Here is a 26,501-nt window from a genome sequence, read left to right as displayed (position 1 = left end):
TCATTTGTAAATCTCTGATGGAAAGAGTGGCTTCCGGGAGAGCTGGAAGTGGCCCGACACAACTTGTCTCAGTGGGGCAAAATAACTATTGTTATCGGGCTTAACAAAATGGCTCAGCATGGGAGTCTCACGGAGCCAGGGAGCAGCTGGTTGTAATTCACACTGTTTTTCAGAAAACTCTAATCGTTCCAGAACAGACCTCTTTGATGACTGGTCTTCCCTGCATTCTCAATTTGTCACTTTCTCTTATGATAAGGTCAGTAGTGACAGCACTTCCTGACATTAACAGCTGTGGCTTTTAAAAGGGTCATTGTAGAACTACTAATTGCAGTAATTTCATTAGCATAAATTATTTATTCTGCCATTCATTTATCTCCAGTTTTCTTCTGAGGGGGGCGGAGGGGCTGCTGAGGGCTGCAGCAACCCAGCCCGCAGTTCACACTTCCAGAAACGCAGGCAAGACCATCTTTTCTGCCAGATTCGTCCCTTCAGGGGGACCAGTTGTCAACACTTTGTAGTCTTTTTGAAGCCAATAGTGGTGAAGGCAAAAATAAAAACAAGCAGAGTGCCATTATGCAATGGTACTAAATCCATGGCTTTCCTGCTAGGATTGCTTTGGGAAGCCATGCTGTCTCTGTTGCAAAATTCAACGCACAGATAAGACTGGGTTTCTCCTCATATAAAGAAAGGAATGTTTATTTTCCTGCCCTCAGTTAGCTTGCTGTAAACATAGAAACAAACTCTATGGTGCCTGGTGGGATGGTTCTCTGGCACTGGCTTTCACTGCCTTACCAAGTACTCAGGAGGACGCTCTACAAGCCCAGTGCCCTTGTTGAGAATGCCAGCAGAGGGTGATTGCAAATTCTGTGATTTTTTTTTTTTTAAAGAATTTTATTTCTTTCCAAGAACAGCAAAGCAGACTATGCCTGTTTATACAATTATATTTGGATTTGAGAGAAAGGCAAATAAGAAAACAGAAGAGATCAAAGAGTTTGTAGTTTGTTTGTTTGTTTAGTTAAATCCAGGACAACATTGTCACATCTTATGTCATAGCCTTGTAGGGAGTCTTGAAATGTTTTCTCAGAAATCATTTGTTGAACTTAAATGTCAAGCTAACAAGTTGTAAAAACTATTATAGATAATTCATTCTTTTGTGGGCTGGTAAAAGACTGAATTAGATATTCAGGGCAGAGAGGCTTGTTAAAGAGAATGTAATACTAAAACAGAGGAACAGTATTCCGTTTGAGCACCTTTAAGTCCCTCATAGAGCTCATCCGCCCCAACATAAGCACTGATGAAGCAGAAACAAGGATTGAATCCTAGGACCTAGGTTACATTTTCCAGGTCTGAAAAATCAAGTGTTCCCCTTGCTTCCTCCTGCCCACAAAAGTGGTTCCTTTGCATCCATTCTTTTCCATGCTTTCTATCTATCTGCACAGATGCAGTAAAGGAAATCCTGGGCTCCGAGATTCATTCACAGGCTTGAGAATCAGCCTCCATCTGTCACCTATGCAAGGAAGAGCCCTTCTCACAAGCTGGAATCAGAGAGGTCAACAGTGCAGGTAAGGGCCTACTATCAGAAGAGGTGGGGCCTGGAGACTCTTCTACAACATGGTTAACATTGAAGTGACTTAGAATTAATACAATGAAGAGTCCAGAGGAAACTCAGGAAAGCCCAGCTACCCTTTTCCTACCCATTCACCCACCCATCCATCCACTCATCCATCCATCCATCATCCATCCATCTATCCATCCATCCACCCATCCATCCATCTTGTATGTGTTTTGCATCACACATAAGTGTGTACTAGATATTGATGTTGAAGTCTACCTTAATCACTCTACCTTATTATACTGAGGGAAGGTCTTTCAGTGAACCTAGAACAGATTGAATCATCTAGTTTAGGTAGCTGACTTGTTCTGGGAATCCCATTTCTCTGCCTCTCTAGAGCTGCCATTCCTGCCCAGAATTCATGTGGGTGCTAGGTTCAGAACTACACACACACACACACACACACACACACACACACACACACACATACTTGTGTGGCAGGTGCTTGGTATCCATCAGGCCAGAGAATCCTTGCTATGGGAAGGTAAGGCAGGAGATATTGTGGCTGGTGAAGCTAACACACCCAGAGAAGCCACAAAACTATAATATTTTTTGTAGAGCTGGTTCTGGCTGAACAATAGACATAGATCCTGGACAGTCATAAGAAGTAGACCCTGCTTTCATGGGTGGTAGGATTCCTAACCTTTAGAAAGCTATAAGAAATATACTGGAAAAATAGCATTCCTCTAAAGACTGTATTCTAAATTTGCCTAATATGCACAGAGCACCAACTATGCTATGACATACACGCACAGCTAAAGAAGACAGATGGGATAATGAACAGTAATGGACCTTTCCCACCCATTTGCAGACAGAAGCTGAGGTGAGGATGAAGGCAGATCCCTGAGATCTCATTTTGATTTTGTCTTGGTACCTCAAAATGGCTCTTAGTGTAAAGACCATGTAGGAAGCTAGATATTCTAAAAAGGATGTGTATACACCTCTCTTCAGCTCTCAGACTGTTGAAACAACAGACCCCAAAGATTTAGAACTGACCCAGGAATCCCACTCTAGGGAAAGGCTGAAGTCACTATGACAGATACTAGAAGGATAGCTTTCATACAGCTTATCAGAAACATTGCTGGTGAGACACTGAAGGGGCCATGGTGGGTGGGGCCACACCTGGACCAGGACTTCCTAATCATGTAAAGCTCATACACTCTATTTAAACCCAACCTTATGCTAGTGGCTTAAAGAGGGACTTGGGATTTCACTGGGCCCCTCTCTTTGATGTTCTCTCTAATGTGACCCCATTAAACAAACTCTCTTTTCTGTTTCCACATTCTGTGTGCCTTTATTTGTTATATTGAGTATGAGCTAAATCCAGTTCACGAGGGTGATCAATAGGGTCCAGGATTCTACTTTAAAAGTTACGGTAATGTCTGTTCCACTGCTCAGTGGTATTTTCCTCAACTAGGATTCCTATACACGGCATGGTCAACCTTGAACTTGTTAACGCTTGTAATTGACATTTCAATGAAAGAATTGTGGCCCAAATCATCAATATAGCATAGTTATCATTGATGCAATAAATGTAATGCCTCTCCTATTTGGAATAAGGAGTGTGTGTGTGTGTGTGTATGCAGTCACACACGTGTAAGCACTGGAGAAGCATCAAGTCTAAACCTGGCAGAAAGCTAACTTTTCTATTTGAGTGGATCACCCCTGCCATTCTGTGCTACACCTTCTCAGGTACAGATAGCAGATATGGTGGCAACACCACATTTAACTGTAATAGTGGCATGGCATTGCGCCGCAAGCCCACACTGCTGTGTCATTACCTCAGGAGGGCTGACCTTCCTCCATCAGTCAGATGCCATAACCGAGTGACATTGGCTGCTTCTGCCCTCAAATCCTGCAACAGAATTCACCCTCCCCTGTCAGCTCATATTTTAAATTTACATTAAAATGTGTCCTTCCATATGACTCTGCTTTCGAGGATGCCCAAGGCTCATTTTGCCTTAAAGAAACCAAAACCAATGTTTTTCTCTTATGTTCCTGATACCGCCTACTTTTTACTCCACACATTCCTAGCAGGAGCCTGTGCACTAACCAGTAAGGTTTTCACCCCGTCACATCCCATATGCTTCTTTGTCTGCACCTTCAACCCCACTCCTAGTGGTATCAAAGACTGTCCCTCCCTCCTGCCTTATATTGTCACTTCCTACCTCACTGCAAGAGGCAGCACATGTTGACAGGAGTGTCTGATGAGCAGCAAAGTGACTGACACTTAGGTGTCAGATTGTCTTTGGTCCTTTATTTGTCAGCTGTCATTTATTTTAGTATCAGGTAACAGGAAAAAAAATAGCATACCCATTCAGTTAGATGCAGTCAGGGCTATGGGCTGCCTCAGCTCTGAGTATGTCCTGATGGAATTTACATGTCAACATATATAAAATGTCTTGTCTACGGCCAAAAGGGGTCACCTTGTGTAAGTACCTTCCACTCACCCAATGAGGTCAATAATTGAAGTGCCAAAATTATGCAGATAACTTTCAGTCTTGCTGATGGAAATTAAGACTAAGAAAGTGATCAAATTAGCATTCATTCAAAAATTTAAAAGCTGTTTCTGACCTCTATAGAAAAGATACCACATAGTTTTAGGGGAATGTGCTCCCACTGTACTTCGAATTATAATTAGTGCTTCTTGTGTGACAAATCGGGAAGGTGGGAGGGTTAAATAAGCACCTTACACTGAAAGGAAATCATCTGGCTGATTGTTAGCAGGCGTAATTCAGCTTGATGGAAACGCTAAAGGGCTTGGAAAGTATTCCTATCCAGGATCCTATAGGAGGCGGCATGACACCGTCAGATAGACGGCAGCACCTTGTGCAGCCCTCGGGACTGCAAAGCCCGCCTCATCCAGCAGGTGTCAATAGTCCTGGCCAAGCCGAGCTGCGGCTTCTTCAATGGAGGAAGCAGACACAGACGCAGATACTGGACAGCAAAGACCGGCAGGCTGTGGGGCTCTGAGTATGCGTCCCTCGAGGCTGCCATCTCCGATCTACTATTGAGGAAAATCAAAACTATCTTCAGAAACCAGCCCACTTCTTCCATTTCAAGCCTGATAAAATGAACCAAGGAAACTAGAAATCTGCTACTGAGATGTGGCACAGGTTGATTCCTGTAGATTCAGAACTTCCAGCCTCTCTTCTCATTATTGGAAGACATGATGATGCCCCAGTATTCAACAATGTAAGGAACCTGACAATTGTCCTAGGAGCTGGGAGTAACACTTCACACTATTTTTATCATAACTAATGGCTCTCTAGATGTGAAGATCTAATCCCCCCACCCCTCCAACTTCAGAAGACCTTTCTTTTCTTTTCTGTTTCCTGTGCATGTGCTTGCCATATGACTGTGGAGAAGTGAAAGAGAGAAGAGGCAGACGTGTGTTCCCATCCCAGATGCGTTTGCCATGTTAAATGTTGCTTCCCCTGGCAGTCCAGTGATCAAAAGATTCATAGACATATTTAGGGGAAAAGAAAACCTGTGAATGCGTTTCACCACTCCTGAGATACGCGCACGCGCGCGCGCACACACACACACACACACACACACACACACACGCACACACACATACACCCATATAGTTACTCCCTTTTTAAGGGGAAGCAAAGGAAAAGTGGCACACCAAGCAGTAAAGCTAGCTGCATACTAACTGCTCAACTTCATAAACATACCCAGACTCTGACCACCTGGCCACCAAGGGCACACAATTTAAGAAAGTGATGCAATGTTACTTTGGAAGTGGATGATCATGGCTTCTGGAGTAAGGGAGAGGATGAGGACTTGAAATATTACTTAAGTGTCCCAAATCAATATTAGCTTTGAGAGCCACTTCCACTAATTCTGGGTCTATTCTAGGCATTCCCAGCTTACTGGTCAATGGGAGGAGAAGGCAAAGCTCTCTGGGAGTCACACCCTAACACAATCTTTCTAATCAGAAAGGATCTAGGCCTCAACTCCACGTCTGGGAGATTGGGAGGCTTGTTTCAGTTGCTTTCTTACTCTTCAAACATGCTTTTTTTTCACACAGACTTTTTAAAACCTGTTTTGGGGTACCAAGCTCATCAAGAAGTGACAAACATAACTTATAACCCCAGAAGGCCATAATCCTACCCCCAACAATGTACAAAAACAGGAACAATGAAAAACAACATAAAAGAAGTAAAGAGATACATATTTGATACAGAGATTGTGAGACAAAGAGGCTGATCCGGATTCCTGCCAATAGTGCACTGAGACTTGTGCAGGCTGGGTACCCACCTCAGGCTAACACAACGTACCTCAATCCCCTCGATGTCTTCAATGAACCTCCTGCTGACTGAGACCAGAGCTTCCTGTGGCCATGCATGAAACCAGTCAATAGCTGTGCAGTTAACTATGGCTGGGAACTTCCGGGCTCTACCTCGAAGTGTGTGACCAACCGGTGAGAAACAAAAAACCATCTGTAGAGAGCAGGGTGAGGGGGACAGGTCAGAAACAACAGAGAGATGCATGTGCCAAGCAGTATCACAGATGAGTACCACATCTCAGACAATGAGGGAGGGGGCGAGGCCAGACACACAAGTCAGCTACCCCAGCCCAGGCCACTGGTGCAAAGCAGCATCGACCTTCAGAGTGGTGGCACCACAGGGCAGACAGAAGCACAGTTGTGCTTTCCTCAAAATGTGACCCTTCTTCTCTCAAGCTTGTCTCATGATTCCCTTTGAGAGTGGGACATTTTACTTGGTCCCTAAAACAAGTTACATCAGAATTAGTTGCTATGAAGTAAGATTGTTAATACTTCTATCTGCAAATTCCTTCTGCTGCGCAAATCAGTAGGTTTCACAAAGCTGAAATACCCTTTCCAAAACAAAATATAAAACAATAAAATAAAGCCAGTCTTATCACAAATGACACCAATTTATGTTTGCGATTTAAATAAAAATATCCGCTTTAGTTCTCACCTGAGATTTTTTTTAGAGAAAATTTTAAGACTTGGGCAACATGTCTCTGCTAAGTTTCTGCTGTAAACCTGAAAGGTTTTTTTTTTTTTTTTTTAAACTAGCTACTTTATTATTTAAAAGTTAATTAATACCCGAATAAGCCATTGGTCTGTGTTTGGGATCTGTGGGGGATCACATCCAGCACCCTAAACGGAACTTAAACATTTTCAAAAGACTTGCATGAAAGGTTTATTACTTTCACAGATCAAACCTATATTCTTCAACCACCTAGAAGTCCTTCCTGTTAGGATTACCTGTTGTCCCTAGGACAAGGTAAACAGTATAAGGAGTCATTTTTCTGTGTTATATAGGTAATCAAGACAATAAAAAGAAGTGTGTGCAAGCTCAGTACAGCTGTGTGCACTCTCAGTACAACTGGATTACTCTTCAAATTTTTTTCACTGCACAGCTGGTGGGATTCCTGGATGGGGGCATGGAGGATCCAGTTGTGTATATGTATAGTTTCTCTAGACACAGAGAGTCTTGCAGTAGAGCCTGAGGTTGGTTGCAACAGCTCGTTACAGACAGTGGATGGGAGGAACTCTTCATTGTCAGCATAGTGGGTGTGATCCTGTTGTGCCTATTCAAGGGTCTTGAGCTTTAGAAGACCATCTGAGGGGGAACCTGGGGGTGGAGTATGAAGATACAGGATCCTATAAGCACTTTTTATCCCCCACCCCGACCTCTGTAGACCTGAAAACTAGGCTATCTGTTAACTGGGAAAGGCATGAGTGGAGACTATCTCTTTTCTAATCTCAGGACAGGCTGATGGTAGAAAATAGCCCTCCAGGTTCCAAGGCTGAGGTCAAGACTGTGGAGACATTTTTTTTCCCTTATGGCAGTTTTTTAAAATCCATGTGAGAAAAAACCATAGCATATATCAACCTGTACAATAACAGGTTTATTGCTATAGTCAACATTTCAAGACAGACAAATGCTAATAACTACTTTTTCTACTATGATTTTACTGTTAAATTGTGTTAGTGTGTAGCATGGTGCTATCAGCTATGGGCAGAATGTACATTTCTTGAACTCTTTCATTGTTTATGAGTTAAACTCTTTATCTGTCCACAGAGACTTCCTTATAGTCTCCTGAGTCTATGGCAGACAAGGTACCAGCTTCTATAAGTTTAACTCACTGAGGTAACCCAGACTCAAAAGGTGAATCATGGTATGCACTCACTAATAAGTGGATATTAACCTAGAAAACTGGAATACCCAAAACATAATCCACACATCAAATGAGGTACAAGAAGAAAGGAAGAGTGGCTCCTTGTTCTGGAAAGACTCAGTGAAGCAGTATTCAGCAAAACCAGAATGGGGAAGTGGGAAGGGGTGGGTGGGAGGACAGGGGGAGAGAAGGGGGCTTATGGGACTTTTGGGGAGTGGGGGGCTAGAAAAGGGGAAATCATTTGAAATGTAAATAAAAAATATATCGAATAAAAAAAATTTTAAACAAGAAAAAAAAAGTTTAACTCACTGAACATAACATAAGCAGACTATGTAGTATTGATCTGTCTGTGATGGGCTTAGCATTGCACCATCAAAAGTCATCTATGGTGTGGCAAATGTTTACAGTAGAATAATATCTCATTGTTTACATGTGTTTTTTTCTCTTATCTGTTCATCTATTTCTTTGGTTGCTTCCTGAAAATATATATTGCTGAGTTGTCCTGCCAGACTTCCTGACACTTGGACTTTATTATAATACATAGTCGCTTCTCAGAATATCTTTTGAGAGCCTTGGGTCTTCTTTATCTAGTGCCCAACCCAGTGTAAATTATGTGATGATGATCCTTGTTTAATTATTTACTAGTAACAAGAATCTCTAATTCTAGAAAATAAAAAATAGAGTGTTGAACAACCTTGTTATATTATCTGTCAATAAATAATTTAGGCTTGGTAGTAAAGTAACACAAAAAGATCATTTCCCCCCAAGGCTAAATAAATATGATTCAGACACTATTCTTAAGAGTCAAAAGTATGCCAATGGTGAGGATAGAAATAGATTAAATATAGAAGTCATGGGAAAATACTTGGAACCTTAAGTATGAGATGCTATTCTGTTTTTCTCTGCCTCTGCTGTACTCAAATGAAGTTTCTGAAATCATGCCAGTTAAAGAAAATCAGCCGTGGAAAGCCAACATCTTGGGAAGAGAAGAGGAATCTTTGAGTATGGGGAGAAGAAAGGCTAGAAAGAGAAACCTAAGACCTGAACTGTAATTTAAAAAATTAGACATTGTCACCAAAGTTTTCTTAGCACATGTAATATTTGTCTAATCAATTTACAACTAATGTCATGATAATAATGAATATATGATCATCAATATATATCATGAAAAATGTGGGCACATGTGATGTTGAGGAGGAAGAGGAACTTAGAGAGGAAATCTGATCTTACCTTACACTATAATAAGCTCAAAATGGACTAAGTTCTTCCAGGTCAACCTGACACTCAAAAGGTCAGCATGCTGGTTTGACTTTGCCATGGGAATACTTCAGCGAAATAATTTGTAGTATCTCATTTTTCTCTTTAATTATGTATATGTGTAGATATGTGCATGTCTGTGCAGATGACAGAGGAACTCTACGGTCCAGGATACCTTGGGGCTAGAATTACACGTAGTTGTAAGCCACTCTGCATGCGTGATGGAAACCCAACTCCCATCCTGGGCCAGAGGGCTTGTGCTCTCACCTGCGGAGGCAGCTTCCAGCTTCAGTTTTATTTGTATCCTGGGACCTGGTCTTTCTATATAACATTGGTTGTCTGGAAATCATGCTGTATAATGATGGCAATTCTCCTTTCTAAGCTCCCAAGTGCTGGAACTATGCTGTATACCACTGCATCTAGTCACCTTTCACCTTGCAGTTGGTCAAGTTACTCACAGAATAAAATGGAAACTTTTGATAATTTTAGGAATCACAAATCATCTAAACTAGTACTTGGAAACTCAATTGTAGAGATATACTTGCTCATTCACAGTTCCTATGAGGTGATTAGAAGGATGCTGTTAGTCTGAGGCTTCGACTATTAACCCAGTTCAGTGCTCAAGAGTATCTAGTTTTAAATTGGGAAAAGATCTTCACCAATCCTACATCAGATAGAGGGCTAATATCCAATATATATAAAGAACTCAAGAAGTTAGACTCCAGAAAACCGAACAACCCTATTAAAAAATGGGGTACAGAGTTAAACAAAGAATTCTCACCTGAAGAACTTCGGATGGCGGAGAAGCATCTTAAAAAATGCTCCACTTCATTAGTCATTAGGGAAATGCAAATCAAAACAACCCTAAGATTTCATCTTACACCAGTCAGAATGGCTAAGATTAAAAATTCAGGAGACAGCAGGTGTTGGAGAGGGTGCGGAGAAAGAGGAACACTCCTCCACTGCTGGTGGGGTTGCAAATTGGTACAACCACTCTGGAAAGCAGTCTGGCGGTTCCTCCGAAAACTGGGCACCTCACTTCCAGAAGATCCTGCTATACCACTCCTGGGCATATACCCAGAGGATTCCCCACCATGTAATAAGGATACATGCTCTACTATGTTCATAGCAGCCCTATTTATAATTGCCAGATGCTGGAAAGAACCCAGGTATCCCTCAACAGAAGAGTGGATACAAAAAATGTGGTATATCTACACAATGGAGTACTATTCAGCCATTAGAAACAATGAATTCATGAAATTCTTAGGCAAATGGATGGAGCTAGAGAACATCATACTAAGTGAGGTAACCCAGACTCAAAAGGTGAATCATGGTATGCACTCACTAATAAGTGGTTATTAACCTAGAAAACTGGAATACCCAAAACATAATCCACACATCAAATGAGATACAAGAAGAAAGCAGGAGTGGTCCCTGGTTCTGGAAAGACTCAGTGAAACAGTATTTGGCAAAACCAGAACGGGGAACTGGGAAGGGGTGGGAGGGAGGACAGGGGAAGAGAAGGGGGCTTACGGGACTTTCGGGGAGTGGGGGGGGCTAGAAAAGGGGAAATCATTTGAAATGTAAATAAATTATATCAAATAAAAAAAAAAGAAAAAAAAAAAAAAAAGAGTATCTAGTTTTAATCACAGAGTCCAGAGTACTCCTGCCAATTGTCCCCTCCCTTTTAGGCAACAGTGTTCTATGAGGTTTTCCAGGAGGCCATGCAAATGTTTACAAGTATCACTTTCTTTCTTTTTCTCCGAAAGATGGTCTGTACTACTTTCCAATAACCTGTAGAAAACCTACAGGAAAAATATTTTCTGTTCAGGGACTGATGGTCATTTGAATGGCATTCGCATTATATCCTCAATAACTAGGTGGGATTAACGTAAAGAAGGATATTCTCTAAGAAATTAAAAAATGACTAGCCATATCACTATCTTGTCCACAATTCAGTATTTCAGACTCTACTGATGTGAGTGGTCCTTTTATGAACTTTACATCAAAAGGAGTTAGTTGGTATCTTAGGCATCTAACTGGGCATACATGCTGGAGTTGCAGTGTGGGCGCTGGTATTTTGCAGATTCCCTGAGCTCCCAGGGAGCAGCTCAGCTACGAGGAGGTCTTAAATACCTTCTCTCACAAACACTAGCCCTTTGTTAGGTGATGTCCTTGAGTTAGACATAATTTTTAAAAAATAAACTTTATTATTCTGCATATATATGATGTGTGTGTATGTGTGTGTGTATGTGTGTGTGTATGGGTGAGTGCATGCGTGCACTATAGCATGTATGTGAAGGTCACAGAACAACTTTGCAAAGTTACTTTTCTTCTACTTTTACTTGGGTTCCAGGGATTGAACTCAGGATGACAGGCTTGATGGTAAGTACTTTACCAGCTGGATATTAATATTCGTGAAATAAGATACAATAAGATACCTGAGTTAAAACAGAGATATTGTACATCTCTACTCATGTATGAGCAAGACAGGAAAGCCTAGATACTGAAGTGTCCTAATGGCTGTACCCATATCCTTATCTGGAGACTGTATATGTACCCCTAGCTGGAAACTGTGTATGTAACCCTAGCTGGAGATTGTGTATGTAACCCTAGCTGGAAACTGTATATGCAACCCTAGCTGGAGATTGTGTATGTAACCCTAGCTAGAGACTATAGCTAGACAGGATTCCAAAGAGATGGTTAGATTCATCCCACCACAGTAGCTCTGCCACATCTGCCTGGAAACACCTTGCTCCATAAACATTAGTCAAGTCTCCACAAGACAAGAATTAGACTGCAGTGAGCACACAAGCCAGATTGCATGAGGTGCTAATCAACAAGCTTTGGGGAGGAAGCACGGTTCAGAATTAGATACCCTTGCCTTGAAGTAGAACTCAAGTTAGTGTGTGTTAGAGAGAAGAATCCTACTCCTTACCTGAATTCAGTTTGTCTACCTTAAAGGAAGTACCTAGATTCAATGCAATAGTCAACTGCCCTGCAAATGTGTGCCTAATGATGCCAAATGAACCATCAGTGGGTACAGGAAGAAATGAACCTAAATGGAACCAAAGTTAAATGCCTAGATGGAAACAAAGTTAATCACCACAGGCAGCTGTATACCATTTCTAAAAGCAAATCCTCCCAAGTATAAAAGCAAACTCTGAAATTGCTACAGATGCATCTCCTGAAGCTCTGACATTTGGGTGTCAGGTGCCAAGAACTTGCTTTTGGGATCTATAACATAAAATTTTCTATTTTTTTCCTTTCCCCATACAGGTGCTATGACTCATTTTCGATAACCCACATTTCACCACCCTTTGTAACATGTTTCAATTTCCTGTAGATACAATGCCTCCTTGAGTACATATTTATTTGTGTATTACTAACAGGACTCAGGCCATTTCATCTCCTAATGGAAATTTGAATTGCTATAGTCACTGTATTTTTTTTCCAGCTGAAGTAGTTTATTCTCAGGTAGAAGGAATCCTCCCACATATTTACTTCCAAGGCATCTATCCATAACTTATGTTTGCATTTATCATCCAAAGCCTCAGTATATTTCAAGAATAATAAGCCCCGAGTCTTGCTGAGGCAGCCCCTGTGAGACAGGGCTTTATCACAGAACGCATTCTCTGTTTAAAAACTGTCACTTTATCACCCTCCTCATGCCTTCTCACCGTATCCTCCAGCAAACCAGCTTTTAAGTTCAATTCTTTTTAAAAGATCCAACAGCATCTTCAAAGTGTACACACAAGACACTTTGATATGAGCTTCTGCTTTAGACAGCATACAATAAAATCATCTCAGAACTTCTAATCTGGTTACACTGAGCATTTCAGATTTCCCTTAAAAGCAACATTTGGTACCAGAGAATTTCAATTCTTCATTTTTATTCTTTAATTCTTGTGTGTGTGTGTGTGTGTGTGTGTGTGTGTGTGTGTGTGTGTACATAGGTAAGCTTGTAGCACAGGGCATATATCTGTCCTTGACTTCTGCCTTGTTTGAGACAGCTCTCTGTGTTGTTTGCCATTGTTGCACAAGCCAGGCTAGCTGGCTCAAGAGCTTCTGGGAACTCATCTCCACCTCCCTTCTCACTGTAGGAGTGCTGAGATTACAGGCCTTTAGTACTCCATTCAGCTTGATGCGGGCTTGGGGATTTGAACTCAAGTCCTCATACTTATGCTTTACCTACTAGATTATCTCCTTAGCCCCTATTTCTATTTTTTTAAAACAAGAAGATCTTAGTACTTACAAAGAATTCTATGTGCAATGTGCATAGCATCTAATCCCAAGGAATGCATCTAATCCCGAGGAATGTATCTAATCCTGAGGAACCCAGGCAGGAGGAGGAGCTCCTTCCCCCTGGCTCTTTGTCCCTGGGATTACAGTGATCATGTACAGCTTTGCAGACTAATCTGCAGCCCCTTAATGAAATCCTTCATTTTTGTTAGCCTTTTAAAAGTGGATACTGATTTTTCTTGTAATTAGGTCTGTATTTGAGACATCTCATGCAATTTCTGTGGCACCACAGTTAGAGCAGCTGGCATTATTATGGAACTGTCTTCCTATGTAAGGACAGGCCTTACGTTCCGCTGGAAAATACTATGAACACAGACTGCTTTTCTAAATGCAAAGTACCTTTTGTGTAAGGTAACCTTTGTTCTAAGAATGAGTCTTTCACTGCCAGTTTTAAAAGTTTCTTTTACAGGTTTATGAGGGCAGCATGGTGATTCAAGTGCCTGCTTTGCAAGCAGGAGAACATTAGTTTAACTCCTAGAAAGAACCAATATGAAAAAGCCAGGTGTGGTGGTGCAGGCTCACAATCTCAGTGCTGAGGAGGTAGAGATGGGAGGATTCTAGAGCTCACTGGCCAGCTGGTCTAGCCTACTTAGAGACTTCCAGGCCAGTGAGAACCTGTCTGAAAAAAAAGAAAAAGAAAAAGAAAAAGAAAGAAAGAAAGACAGAAGAAAAAAGATGTAGATAGCACCCAAAACTCCTCTCTGGCATCCACATCTTGTATATATGCTTATATATGCACACTTACATTCATCTAAATGCACATGAGCACTCTTTCCCATATGTGCATGTACACACTCTCTCTCTCTCACACACACAATTTAGAGTATAAACTAACAGAGAAGACATCTATTTTTTAGTGATTCCCTCAGTGAAACCTTTATCCCTGGGCTTTCTGCTGTGGCAGCTAACCCTCCCCCCCCTTTCATTTTACAGATGTAGGTTTATAGTACTTAGGGTAGCTATTAGACCAATGACTGTTGTCCCTGCACTGAGGTGGGCTCCAGATAGGCTGGGGCTGGGCTGTCATACTCCTGTCATCTCCCCAGACACATCACAGGACCCCAATAAATACAGGCTGAATGACAAATGGCTAAATGGTAGCAGTTTGGAAGCTCCGTTTGGGCAAACAGAATACTAGTATGTGTGTCATAATTTTTTTGAGGTTGTGCTGGCTTATCACACATCAAAGTTTGTGAAGCTCAGATATACAGCACAAGATAGTGTGGTGGCTTGAGTAAGATCGTCCCTTGTAAGCACTTGTGGTTGAATACTTAGTCCGTGGTGGTAGTGATTTTGAGGAAGGTTGTGGACCCTTTAGGAGGTAAAGAATAGGAGGAAGAAGTCTGTCACTGGGACAGGCTTTGAGGATTTATAGCTTCATCCCAATGATGATGATGATGATGATAATAATAGTTCTCCTCCTCCTTCTTCCTCCTCCTCTTCTCCCTCTCTTCCTCCCCTTCCTCTCTCCCTTCTCCCTCTCCTCCTCCCCCTCCCTCTCCTCTCCCCCTCTTTCTCCCTCTCCTCTCCCCCTCTTTCTCCCTCTCCTCCTTCCCCTCCTTCTCCCTCGCTCCTTCTCCTTCTTCTTCCCCACCCCGTCCCTTTCTCCTTCTCCCCCTCCCCCCTCCCCTTCTCCCCCTTCCTCTCTCCCTCTCTCTCTCTGCTCCCTGCTCTGGCTGGTTGCCTTCCCTGTTTCCCTGTTTTCCCTGTCATGAAGGACTCCATGCCTCTGTAGTCATAAGCCAAAACAAACACCCTTTCTTCTCTAAAGTATTTTGGATTTGGTATTTTATCACAACAACAGAAAATTAACTGACACAAACAGTATCTTTTGTCTCCTTAATTTCTTTGCAATTTATCAACATAGAAAATGGAGAGATACAGTGGTGGTCCCAACAAGCAAGGCTCTAGAAAAACAGAGAGGTCCTAGCCCTCGGGGAGGGGTGTGTGTGGTCCAGGGGGGGGGTGTCAGTCCTTGGCTTCCTCTTCATCAGTGTGAGTTAGAATCTAGTTAGAATCCTGGGCAGGAGGAGTACAGATAGCACTCCCCTAGATGGAGCCATGCTCCATGATCATGTTGTTGAAGTACTCAGAGCAGGGGCTGTTGGGAAGTGACTGTGTTGTGAGGACTCTGATTTGGTCAGTGAATCAGTTCATTTACAATCTGACAATCTGGTTAAGGGACCCAAGATATTTTAGGAGGCAGATGCAGTGGGAGGGGGCAGGTCACTGGGTTCTTGCCTTAGAAGGGTTGTCTTGTCTTCAGGACCTCAACACTTTAGTGCTTTGCTCCATGGCCACTATGAGGTGACTATCTCTGTCCCATCATGTGTTTCCCAACGTGATATTCTGCCTCAGTAAATATGGATGAAAGCCACAAAAACTATAGTCCTTTGCTTTTCAAACTTTTTCCTCAGATGTTTTGTCTTAGTGATGGACAGGTGACTCATTGTTCACAGGTGAGCAAATCAACTGGACCTAAGGAGACTCTGAGATATTGTATCCCATATATGTAGGTACTCAATTTAATACATAAGATAGGTAGCACTTCAGAAAACGGTTGGTTAGGAGGAGAGATTTTATAATTAGGGACTTAGGTAAAATTTTCATGGTGAAAATATAATATTCTCTAATATATTTTCTAGAGATTTTATTAGAGACTTTCTAATAAATAATATTTAGAATAAATCACATTTGCCTTATATGGTTATTCTATGCATCAAATTCCTGAAATATTTTACTTTTTTTTCTAGGTATGCCTTCAAACCTAAAAAGCATTAAATAGCAAATAAAGGAAAAAGTTACCTAAACCCTTCCTGAATTTATATTTATGTAAATATAGATATAGTATTTATATATAGTAAACTTGGATGCAATTTATCAATATGCTATCTTTAGATGATATAATTAGAGATAGTTTTTATTTTCCTTATGCAGATCTTTATTTTTATATTCTCTACAATGACTTTTTTCTTATATTATCAGAAATGGATCATATATATATATACAGAAAGACAGACAATGAAATGGATAGAAATCTAAATCTGGACACAGAGTAGAGGTTGGTAGATAAGCCAAGTATTGCACATATCACAGGGCCAGGAAAGGAAACAAAATAAATTTTCTTGGGTTAATCCAAGCCCACAGGAGGAGAGATGAAACTGATGTTTTTCTAGTACAAGATGAGGAGCCTCATACTACATAGGCTTGGGCCACTAGCTCCTTTGCAGCAATTCAAGGACATGTGTTTGATCACTGGTAATGGGGAATAGCCCGTAGACTCAGAAGACAACCTCTATGTGACAATAGATTCTCTCAGACCTACATTTTCAACAAACCAGTTCTTAGTGGTTAGCATGAGTGATGGTTAGCACCAGTGACCCCTGTGGCACAGTTAGTTCCTGTCTACTCAGGAGTACAGGCAAAAAAAGATACCAACTCATCAGAAATCCCATCTGTAGCCTGAACTGATAAACTGCACAGTCTGTGAAAACATCAGAGTAATGTGGGCGGCTTTTTAAGATAACAGACATGAAGGTCATATGTAGAAACTTCCGAGACTGAAGCTGTCATTTAATTGGAAAGCTGGCAGGTGGTCCATTTTCGGATACCGCTTCTTTGGGTGAAGAGGTCAGCAGATTGAGGAAGGCACAAGCAGGTCTCTATCTCAGCAAGCCTTGCTTGTGTGTGGAATGAAAGAAATGCATAAAGGAAGACTGGTTGTTATAAAAAAAATATGAAAATCTATAACAGCAGAGTGTTAATCTTACCTCTGGGAATATTAATAAGCCCAAGGAAAAACTATGTAATTATCTCAATAGATACGGAAAAGGACTTCAGGAGAGACTTCCTTGACAAAATGGATGTGTGAAATCAAAAGCCAGTAGGAGATGTCACTGTGGAGCATGAGAGACTTCCTGCCCAAGTCAGGATCCAGAAACAATCACTATTAGTATCCCTGTTTGAACTTTTCTTCCACACTCCTTACCAAGGCAGTAGTGATAAGTAGCGATAAGCTACACAGTCAAAATGCATTTGTCCCTGAAGGCTGTGTGACATCAGCCAACCCCTAGAAACTGCTTTATGAGCCTCTAAGCAGGTGGTTCAGGCCTGTAATCCAGCACTTGGAAGGCTAAAGCCAAAGGGTTGCAAGGCTAGCCCAGGACAAGTCATAGGTAACATCAGGTTATCAGGTTAACCAGGTCTCAAGTAACAAAATAAAAGCTGTTTGTTGTGCATGTGTAATTCTAGCAAGGCTGAAGTGGGAGGCAGAGATAGGGAAATCAAAGAAACCCGACTTGGCAAGCCTACCTGGTAATGTTCTAGTGTGCTGAGAGACCCTGTCTCAAATTAAAGATGGAAGGCACTGAATGAATGAAAATGGGGTTGCTCTGATCTCTGACTCACATACATACATCTACAATGTACACCGGCATACACATGTACCTACACATATATGCACCCCAATGAACACATTCACACATATAAGTGAAAACAGCAACCAACTTGGTAAAACCAGAGATAACTAGTCACAAAATTAAAAAATAATATTTTTTCCATATTAAAATAAGAGATCAGAACAATAGAATATATTATATCATACAAATCAAATCCCCCCTTACAGAAATTAAGTAGGTAGTATGATTTAGTCAGAATTAGGATGGTGGCAGAATGTGACAATATGATTCTAATGTTTGTTCATGCATACAAACACATGAGAGTAAGCAAAAGCTTGATCAGAAACAATAATTAGATACTAGAATACATAAGGAAGTATTGCTAATTTGCATAGGGCAATGTTGAAAATTGGAGCTTAGCAAAGAAAGAGAATGGAGAATCTGGAGAAATTGTAACCTCATCTATTCCTGATTTAATTTAGGTGATGCATGACACTGTTGGGAAAGGAACATCCAGCGTTAAGATAAAAATATCCTTGGGGCAAAATAACCTGGTATCTCTCAGCTTACTCTTCACCACAAAGAGCAGGAAATATTTTCCAGAGGTAGCACTCCTTAAAAACTAAATTGTACTTAACTTCTGATTGTTAACTCTGGGATTCTTCAACTCTATGATGGCACACAAGCAACATACATTTTGTAGAAACCATACCGAGGATCTTGAATGTTAACCTTTCCTAGGCTGGTGGCATGCAGCCAGCTGTCTTCTGATGAGGACCAATCATCTTGTCTTGAGGACCTAATGTATTGTGACACTAAGCTATGACATCCTACAGGGGAACATATTTTCAACTTACAATAAATACTAGACCTATGGTGGACTTACTGGGACATCATCCTGTGGTGAGCTGAGGCACACTTGTGTTCCTAAATTCATTTTCAATGTTATGTCATAAAAAATGTGTGAAGATCAAATACTCCCTCCCCTGAGCCCACTGTAGCTGTGACACACTTATGGTCACCAGGACAACAGCTCAGAATATTTTGGGAGGGTTGAGGTCTAGTTTCCTGAAACAGGTAACCAGCTCTTTTTCTTCTTCCTCCTCTCCCTGATTGGAATATAAGGGTATTTTGTGACTCTGTGTGAGGAGGAAGGAGGCATCTAGATGATGCTAAGGCCAATAAAACCATAGGTCTCCAAGGGCCAGGCTGGGCTGACAGGTGGGAAAGGTCCTGAGGTGCTGAGTTTAGAAAGTTCGCATCCAAGATTTAGCTGGCTTAGCTGGATTTTCTCTTCTGTAGCCACAGTGAGTTACATCTGCCTCTAGATCAGAGCTTCTCAAGCTTCCTAAAGCTGCAACCTCATAATATAGTTCCTCATGCTGTGGTAATCCCCAACCATAGGTCTATGTTCATTGCTACTTCACACTGTAATTTTGCAACTATTATTAATCATAATTTGAATATATTATTTGCAGGATATCTGATATGTGATCCCATGAAAGGGTCATTCTTCCCCAAAGGGGTTGTGATCCACATGTTGAACAGTTGCTCTAAGCAAGATAATCTTGGAAGACCAGGCAGGGCAGCACATGCTTGTAATCCTGCCATTGGGTAGATAGAGGCAGGAGGATTGCTGGGTCCCAACTCAGTCTGGGCTACATTATTAGTTCTAGTCCAGAAATAAAAAAGGGTAAAAGGTAATCAAAAAAGAAGGAAGAGAGGCAGGAGAAAGGAAGAAGGAAGAATGAAGGAAAAGGAGGAGGGAGAAGGAGGAAGAGGAAGAAAAGGGGATTTTTTTTTTTAACCTAACAAGAAATTCCCAAGGCTGTCACTACCCTGTCTAAACTTGACAGAAGATCAAGTTTCCTTAGTGGTCTGTGATTTGCATGTTCATGTTAGTGTTACTGAGTAGTTCTGGGCTGAGTTTAGAAAGTTCACATCCAGGATTCAGTTGCCTCAGAGGCTTCTCCCTAAGGAACTGCACATTTCTGGCTGGTGTAACTGTTACTGTCCACCCATCCCTCTCCAGTGCCCCATGCTCTGTAGGTACCACAGAGCTTCCCACTGCACTGACAGGTACAGAGGTACTAGAAGAAGCAGCAAAGCAATAACTTCTCAAGGATTCTAACTTTGTACTATGAAGATCAAAATCGCTACAACAGTGTTAGGTGGTTGGCATCTGCTAGTCTGGAGTGTCTGTTGTCTTGTAATACTTGACTGCTGATTAGTTGCATTAACTTTCTATGAAGCCCCAAAGCAAAGTGTAGCTTAAATGGAAGGGTTTTAGGATATTTGAACAATACCCCTAAATCACATTCCACAAAGGACACACTAGTACAGTATGTGACTATTGCTCACTTGAGGACCTTACTTCACCTCAGTACCCATCTCCAGCTTCAATGACCACATTCTTCCTATAAGAACTCCATGTTTTGGCCCTTTAGAGCTATCTCAGCTATTCCCAAACAGGTTCTTCACAGTTCACCTTCCATGTTTTCTCTCTTAAAGGGTCTGAGAAAGGAGTCAGTGGTTAAGAGTGCTTGCTGCTCTTACCAAGGACCTAGGTTCAGTTTCTAGCACAAACATGGCAGCTCACAACCATCTATAACTCCAGTTCCAGGGAATATGACACCCCTTTTGACCTTCATGGGTACCAGGCACATACGTGGTATACATACATATATTCAGGCAAAACATTCATACTTATGGAATAGAATAAATAAATCTAAATAAAACCAACAATATTGTTTCCTCTCCCTAAATGCTCCTGCCTTAAGTTCCTACCCATGCCAGACAATGGCACACCATTCCTCCAGGGCTAAACCTATTCCCATTAAGGAGGAGGCTGTCCCACATGCCTTCCCATGGGCCTATTTATACTTGTCTCACAGGAAAGTTTTTGGTGACATGCCTTACCTCCTACAACAATGTCAGCTCCTCGAAGACAAAGGAACATAGCTTTAATATCACATTGAACATGCCACCCAGCCCAGGACTTCCCAGAAGCTCAACACTGTGAGCCCCTGGTCTCAGGGACATACAGTACAGACACAGCCTAGATAAAAGCACCAGTTCCTTCAAAGAAGTCACTGAAACTCAAACCATAACATGAGTCCTGACTGAGACGCCTTCTCAAGTGTCAACAATAGCTTTAAGGCAATACGAAGGTAAATCAAACATTTCTTACTTTGAGCTGCTGCCGGACTCTGGCCAAAAAGAATGCCCAACAATTTTCCCTGGAGTCTACTATGCCGAGGCCTCGAACTTCATTACGAATCCCAGAAATGATCTTGTCCATATCTTCATCACTGAACAGGTCTGGGATTTCTCCTATCTCCAAATAATGGCCAGAATTATATAACAACCTTGCAATTTACATTTTACAGTGGATTTTCTAATGTTTTAAAAACTTGCTAAGATGAAGCAAGCACCATTTAAAGACAAAGTTTGAAATTAGGAATGATATTTCTTTTTTTTCCCTTTTGTTCTAATAAGACTCAGAACTCACTGAGAGCAAGTTGTTACCTGCACACTCACTAGACCTGCATATCCTGTAGACCCAAACCCCATCACACCCCCACACACAGCCACAAGCCTCTGAGGACTTCAATCCCTCTGGATATGCACACCATCTAAATACATGCTGAATTGGGCACTTACACTTACTAACCCATACAGACCCTCGACTTGCACCCCACTGGACCTGTGAACCTTCTAACCCCCCCCCCATACCCTCCAGACCTGTACAAGGAGAAATAACATTTACTTCAGTTTGGGCCTCTTGGAGGTACTTCCTATCCATAAGCTGACTAAGAAAGCAATATAGTCCCAATTAGTTAGGTTTATAGCTTTTTCCCCAAAGACTGCCCTAGCAAACATCTCAAAGACAAATTATCTCCCTTTAAAGTTCATTGAAACTACAGATAATTTGTCACTGGGAAAGATCTTTCAAGAAATGTGTCCATTTAATCACCCGATGCCAGCAAGTCATTAATCAGCACGAGGAAGCTCTCATCTAGAACATGGGCATCTGTCAGCAGGAACACGGTGGGCATGTTCTTGGCTCCAGTTCTGACGTACAAATTGGCCAGATCTACCTGTAAGAAGAGGACGACATTGCTCATATTTTGTTAGAATGCTGATGTGATGTTGGAGTGTGTGACTGGATGCTAGAAGGCACTGAGTGAAGAGGATGCAGGGCAGCGCCCGAGCCTCCCCTCCCAGTGACCTGACACATCACCTCCAACTCTGGCATTTACTAGTAAGCATCATGTGACTCGGGGGAGTCCAGGGCTGAGCCATGCCTTCCTTCTAACAGAGCAGGTGGGAGTCCAGTGACACCTCTGTCAAGTTGCACAGTGACAGTCCTCTGCTCATTCCAACAGTTGCCTCTTCACTGAAAGTAGTTTTGCTTTGTTATTTGGTCAGCAATATTAAAAGCAGTTTTTTAGAAAGTATAAAATAGCCTTTGCCACAAACTCTAGGCATTGCTTTGTAAGTACTACCATGGATTGAAAAGCAAACATTTAAGGATACAGAATAGTTTTCTAAAAATGCTGTTTCAGCTGCTCTCATCCAAGGGGGGAAGAAAACCCACCTGAAATTCCAAAGAAAATATCTTTTCTTTCTTCCCTTTGTCATCTAAGAACATGAATGGCATTGAACACTGAGTCCATTTAAAGAAGAAATAAAAGCATGTTTGTATATTTAAGACAATATTCTTTCCCAGCCTGACTTATGTTATTGAACCTATATTGAAATTATAGAAATGTGTTGTGTATTTGATCATGAAGATGAAGGCATCAAAAGCATCTTCAGAGATCCCCTCTTCCTGTAGGGTTGGGGGTTCCTGTCCACATCTCTGAGCTGACATGGATTCACTAACAGTTTATGCTCTGTCTGCCAGACAAATGGCCAGAAATGCAATTGGCCCTCCAGAGCCACAGATCTGGCTGACAGCAAACAAAACAGAACAAAAATCTGAGGACACTTTGTGTGCGTACTCATCACCTGTTACAGCCTTTCTGCTCTTGTGGTTTCTCCCTTAGCACTGTAGCAAAGTAACTACTGATGTAACATTAGGTACTGTAAGCAACCTAGAGGTGATTTAAACCATAGGAGGCCATGTTCAGGTTACTGAGGGAAGGTGACCATCCACACACAGACTTGAATTGCACCAGGATCCAGGCATAGTCCTCCTTGGGTAACAGTGGGCAACTGCTCTGCCTTCCAGCTTTCCTCACCCGTAGCTCTTGGGCTCCATAGCTTTCTGTCAGAGTAATCTGAAAGATCTCCAAGCTGCAAATGTAAGCTGCCAGCCGAGACAGGCTCTGCTTGCCACTGCCGCCAACTCCAACCAAGAGGGCGTGGCCTTGAGGGGTCCGGAGAATGCGGCTAATTCGACACCTGCAGAAAGAAAGTAGCACCCCATCGGAGTCATAACATAAAATGTCCTGGGTGGTACATGTTTTATATTTTAGATAAATGTGCAGATTTATGATATAATGCCAATTTTATTGAAATGATTCAATCTCTGTATGTATGCTTCCTCATCAAACAAAGACAGCATTTAGTTTCTAAGAATTTTCTTAAAAATTTTCCCAGGAGTTATATTTTGAATTCTTGCTGTATTAATACTTCTTGACAATATATACAAGGCCTGTATATAAGCTCCATTCTCTGTCAGCCTCATCCCATACAAAGACCTCAAGGGAGGATACCTGTTTGCCTGAAAGCTTTGCTATGGAACCACACTGCAAAACAATGGATTGGCTTAGGTTAATGGATACCTCCATGTGCTTCATTCAAGGAGACTAAAGACTTGCTGATTTAAAACATTTATTCTCATTTGACTGCGCCACATCCTCATCTATGTACATATACCAGGTATGTTCCTGGTGCCTAAGGAGGTCAGAAGGAGCATTGGATCCCCTGGAACTATAGTTACAAGTGGTTGTAATCCATTATGTCAGTACCTGGAATTGAACCTGGGTCCTTTGCATGAGCAGGAAGTATTCTTAACTGCTGAACCTCCTAGCCTTTTCATTTGTTTCTTGATTCAACCCTAGCTTCCTTTTCACTAAAGGCAGGCCCATGCATAGGCCAAAGCCTTAGGCATTGTTATTTCAAAGTCAAGTTTCTTACAAGAGCATCCAATGCTCATCCTCCTTAGCCAAGAGAGTCTGCATGCTTACACTACTGATGGCATTGCTACATTTTCAAATATGAATGCATTGGTTTTCACATCAGCATAATGTTGGTTTAGTTGAAGAAATGACTTATGTATGTATCAAACAAAGTAAGAAGCAGCCCACAAAATAAAAGGTATGTAGAAGCTCAACTGCAAAAGCTGGACATATTATGTTTGCTCTTCTGAAACAAGCTTAAATCCCAGCCCCGAAAGACTCACATTGTTCTTCCATTTGGAAAATGATGCTGGAGTCACTTGTACCACGGCGGATATGTATCACTTCAAGTTTGGAAAAACAGCTATTTTTACAAGTTTGGTGAGTCCCTTAAGCTTTATGTCATATGACCATATGACCAAAATAATCTTGGGAAAGGTAGAGCAGAAGAGGAACCCCAAGTCCAGAGACAAGCTTTGGTTGCATCCTAATGCATGCTTCTCAGTTTTTATATTGCGGAACTCACTAAGTGGTGACTCACTAAGTCTTTTTCTTTGAGGACACTTTACATCATCTCTAATGCTAAGTCAAGCAGCTTTAATCTCATGATCCCTGATCAAAAGAACACTTTATGGCTTGGGCCACTGAGAATCCCATACTGAATATCCTATGAGCTTCCCCATATGGGAAGGGTTTTTTTCTATTGGAGGGTGTTGGTTTCATCTGCAACATATGATATCAGAGAATTATGAACCCAAAGGGAAACTGTGTGGCCAGTAATTCACTGGTTCCCACCTAAGCTCCCCTTGTGTGTATAATCATGGGATCACTGAAAAGGCGCAGTGGAACTACTGATACTCATCAAATTTACAGCAAGTGACAATGGGGGAGTGGGGTTGTTGCTACTTTGTTTCCAACCCAGTTACATGGTAAAAGAAATCTCAACTCAATCAGTAACAATACAAGCTATAAGCCTAGACTGGGCAGATCTATGAGGGGTGGGGGTGACAGTAGGGAGTCCCTCACATTTTCCTTTAGTTCCAAGGCTAAACATTTTAAAATAACTTCTCTGAAACTCGAATTTCCTGTAGTTCACCCATCTACATTTACTTCATTTCATAAATATTTTTCCTTATTTTAATGACTTAACTTTTAAAGTTTGTAACTCTTGTCCATTATCACTTAGTGAAAGGCATGGGGGAATGAGGGTGGCTGGGCAGGGAGAGCTGTATTGACTATAAAGACTGACTTCCCACCTGGGGGCAACAGAAACTGCTTAGACTAGCAGTTTGAGATCCTGTATTGCAGCCCATCTAGCAGCTTGTCCTCAAGGTAATATAAGAAAATATTCTGTGCACATAAGGCCTGTTCAGTCTCTTCGACCTCATCATGTTACTTGCCTTTTTTTAAACCTGTGCTACATATACTACAGCCACCTTTATCTTTTACTGTGTTATTTGGACCTTCATGATTCAGAGTCACAATGGCCCTCTGTGATGTGCTTCTCCCAGATCGTTCTATAATACAGAACACTTACCATGTAGATCTCAGACTAATGCTACTACTTTTCTCAGATACCTAGTTTCTCTTTAGAAATACAATAGAGAGTGAGCCTCCTTTATATTGAAATCAAGATTGCTCTAATGCCCTAAACATTTTATAAGTCTAGGAGACAGACTACAGTAAAATCTCAGCTATTCTAAAAGTGCCTAGACACCATGTGCGGAAAGTTTAATATCAAAAGTAAACAAATTTGTGCGTCAGATGGGGACATCTCATTCCAAGTACATGCATACTGCAAAGCCTGAAGAAAATATCAGAAACGTTACATCTTTTGCTCCCAGGCCTTTGGTTGAGGCTCTCTCAAACTACATCTTCTTCTGTATACCTGTTGCACTCCTGGGCACCACACACTACTCTTAGACAGTTTTCTTGCTCATTTGCTCATGTTCTGGAAAATGTTTACCTAGAGCGCTCTGCCCTCACACTTCACTGAAGAAGGGATTGGGTGGAGGTGCCCTAACCAGGATGGGAGTCTGTTGTGGATAGCCCTGGGCTTGTATTTTGATGCTAATTCCACTCCTCAGAGGGGCTGCAGATGGGGAGTTGCCTTGTAAACCTTCACACCCCCACCTTAACTTTTCAAATAAGGGCTTGAGCTAATGATTGGGCAGGAGGAAGGGGGAGGAGCTGAGAGTTTGGGGGAAGAGAAAAGGATCCCAAAGCGGGAGGAGCTACAGAACAACTGAGAGGCTGCAGAAAGAGAAGCTCCTTGGCCTAGAGAAACTGTAAGTTGTATGGGATAATATAGATGGGAATAGAGTAGTATAGTGGGAGATCTGTCCAATCTAGGCTTATAGCTTATATTGTTACTGTTTGAGTTGAGATTTCTTTTACCTGGTAATTGGGTTGGAAACCAAGTAGCAACAGGAGTCTTGATGGCAAGCTCTACCCCAAGGCGGGCAACCTCCTCTAATTTTCTCCTAAGAAGATGTACCTACCGGTTTGTCTTCAAAAACTGCTCTAAGACATTAAAAAGAACTGGAATGCAGTAGGCACTCAGCATGGCCTACTTAATCCATGAAAATCAGATTAAAGCAGGTTAAGTCCTACCCACAAATCCTACAAGTACTTTCTGTTCCT

At 41.6% G+C, this 26,501-nt stretch overlaps 1 protein-coding gene across 1 annotated transcript in view; it reads right to left on the bottom strand.

The window, feature by feature from the left end:
* Dnah11 (dynein axonemal heavy chain 11) overlaps nucleotides 1-26,501 on the bottom strand; it is a 297,877-nt gene that overhangs the window by 103,717 nt on the left and 167,659 nt on the right. Inside the window, exons 52-55 of the mRNA XM_052184825.1 lie at nucleotides 22,977-23,139; nucleotides 21,707-21,830; nucleotides 20,921-21,063; nucleotides 5,902-6,063 (exon numbers count right to left, since the gene is read on the bottom strand). Of these exons, the coding sequence (XP_052040785.1) occupies nucleotides 5,902-6,063; nucleotides 20,921-21,063; nucleotides 21,707-21,830; nucleotides 22,977-23,139 (592 nt within the window). The remainder of the gene's footprint in view (nucleotides 1-5,901; nucleotides 6,064-20,920; nucleotides 21,064-21,706; nucleotides 21,831-22,976; nucleotides 23,140-26,501) is intronic.

This window comes from Apodemus sylvaticus, chromosome 6 (assembly GCF_947179515.1).
Source record: "Apodemus sylvaticus chromosome 6, mApoSyl1.1, whole genome shotgun sequence".
Classification (NCBI taxonomy): Eukaryota; Metazoa; Chordata; class Mammalia; order Rodentia; family Muridae; genus Apodemus; species Apodemus sylvaticus.
This window is presented reverse-complemented; position numbering and strand designations above follow the sequence as displayed.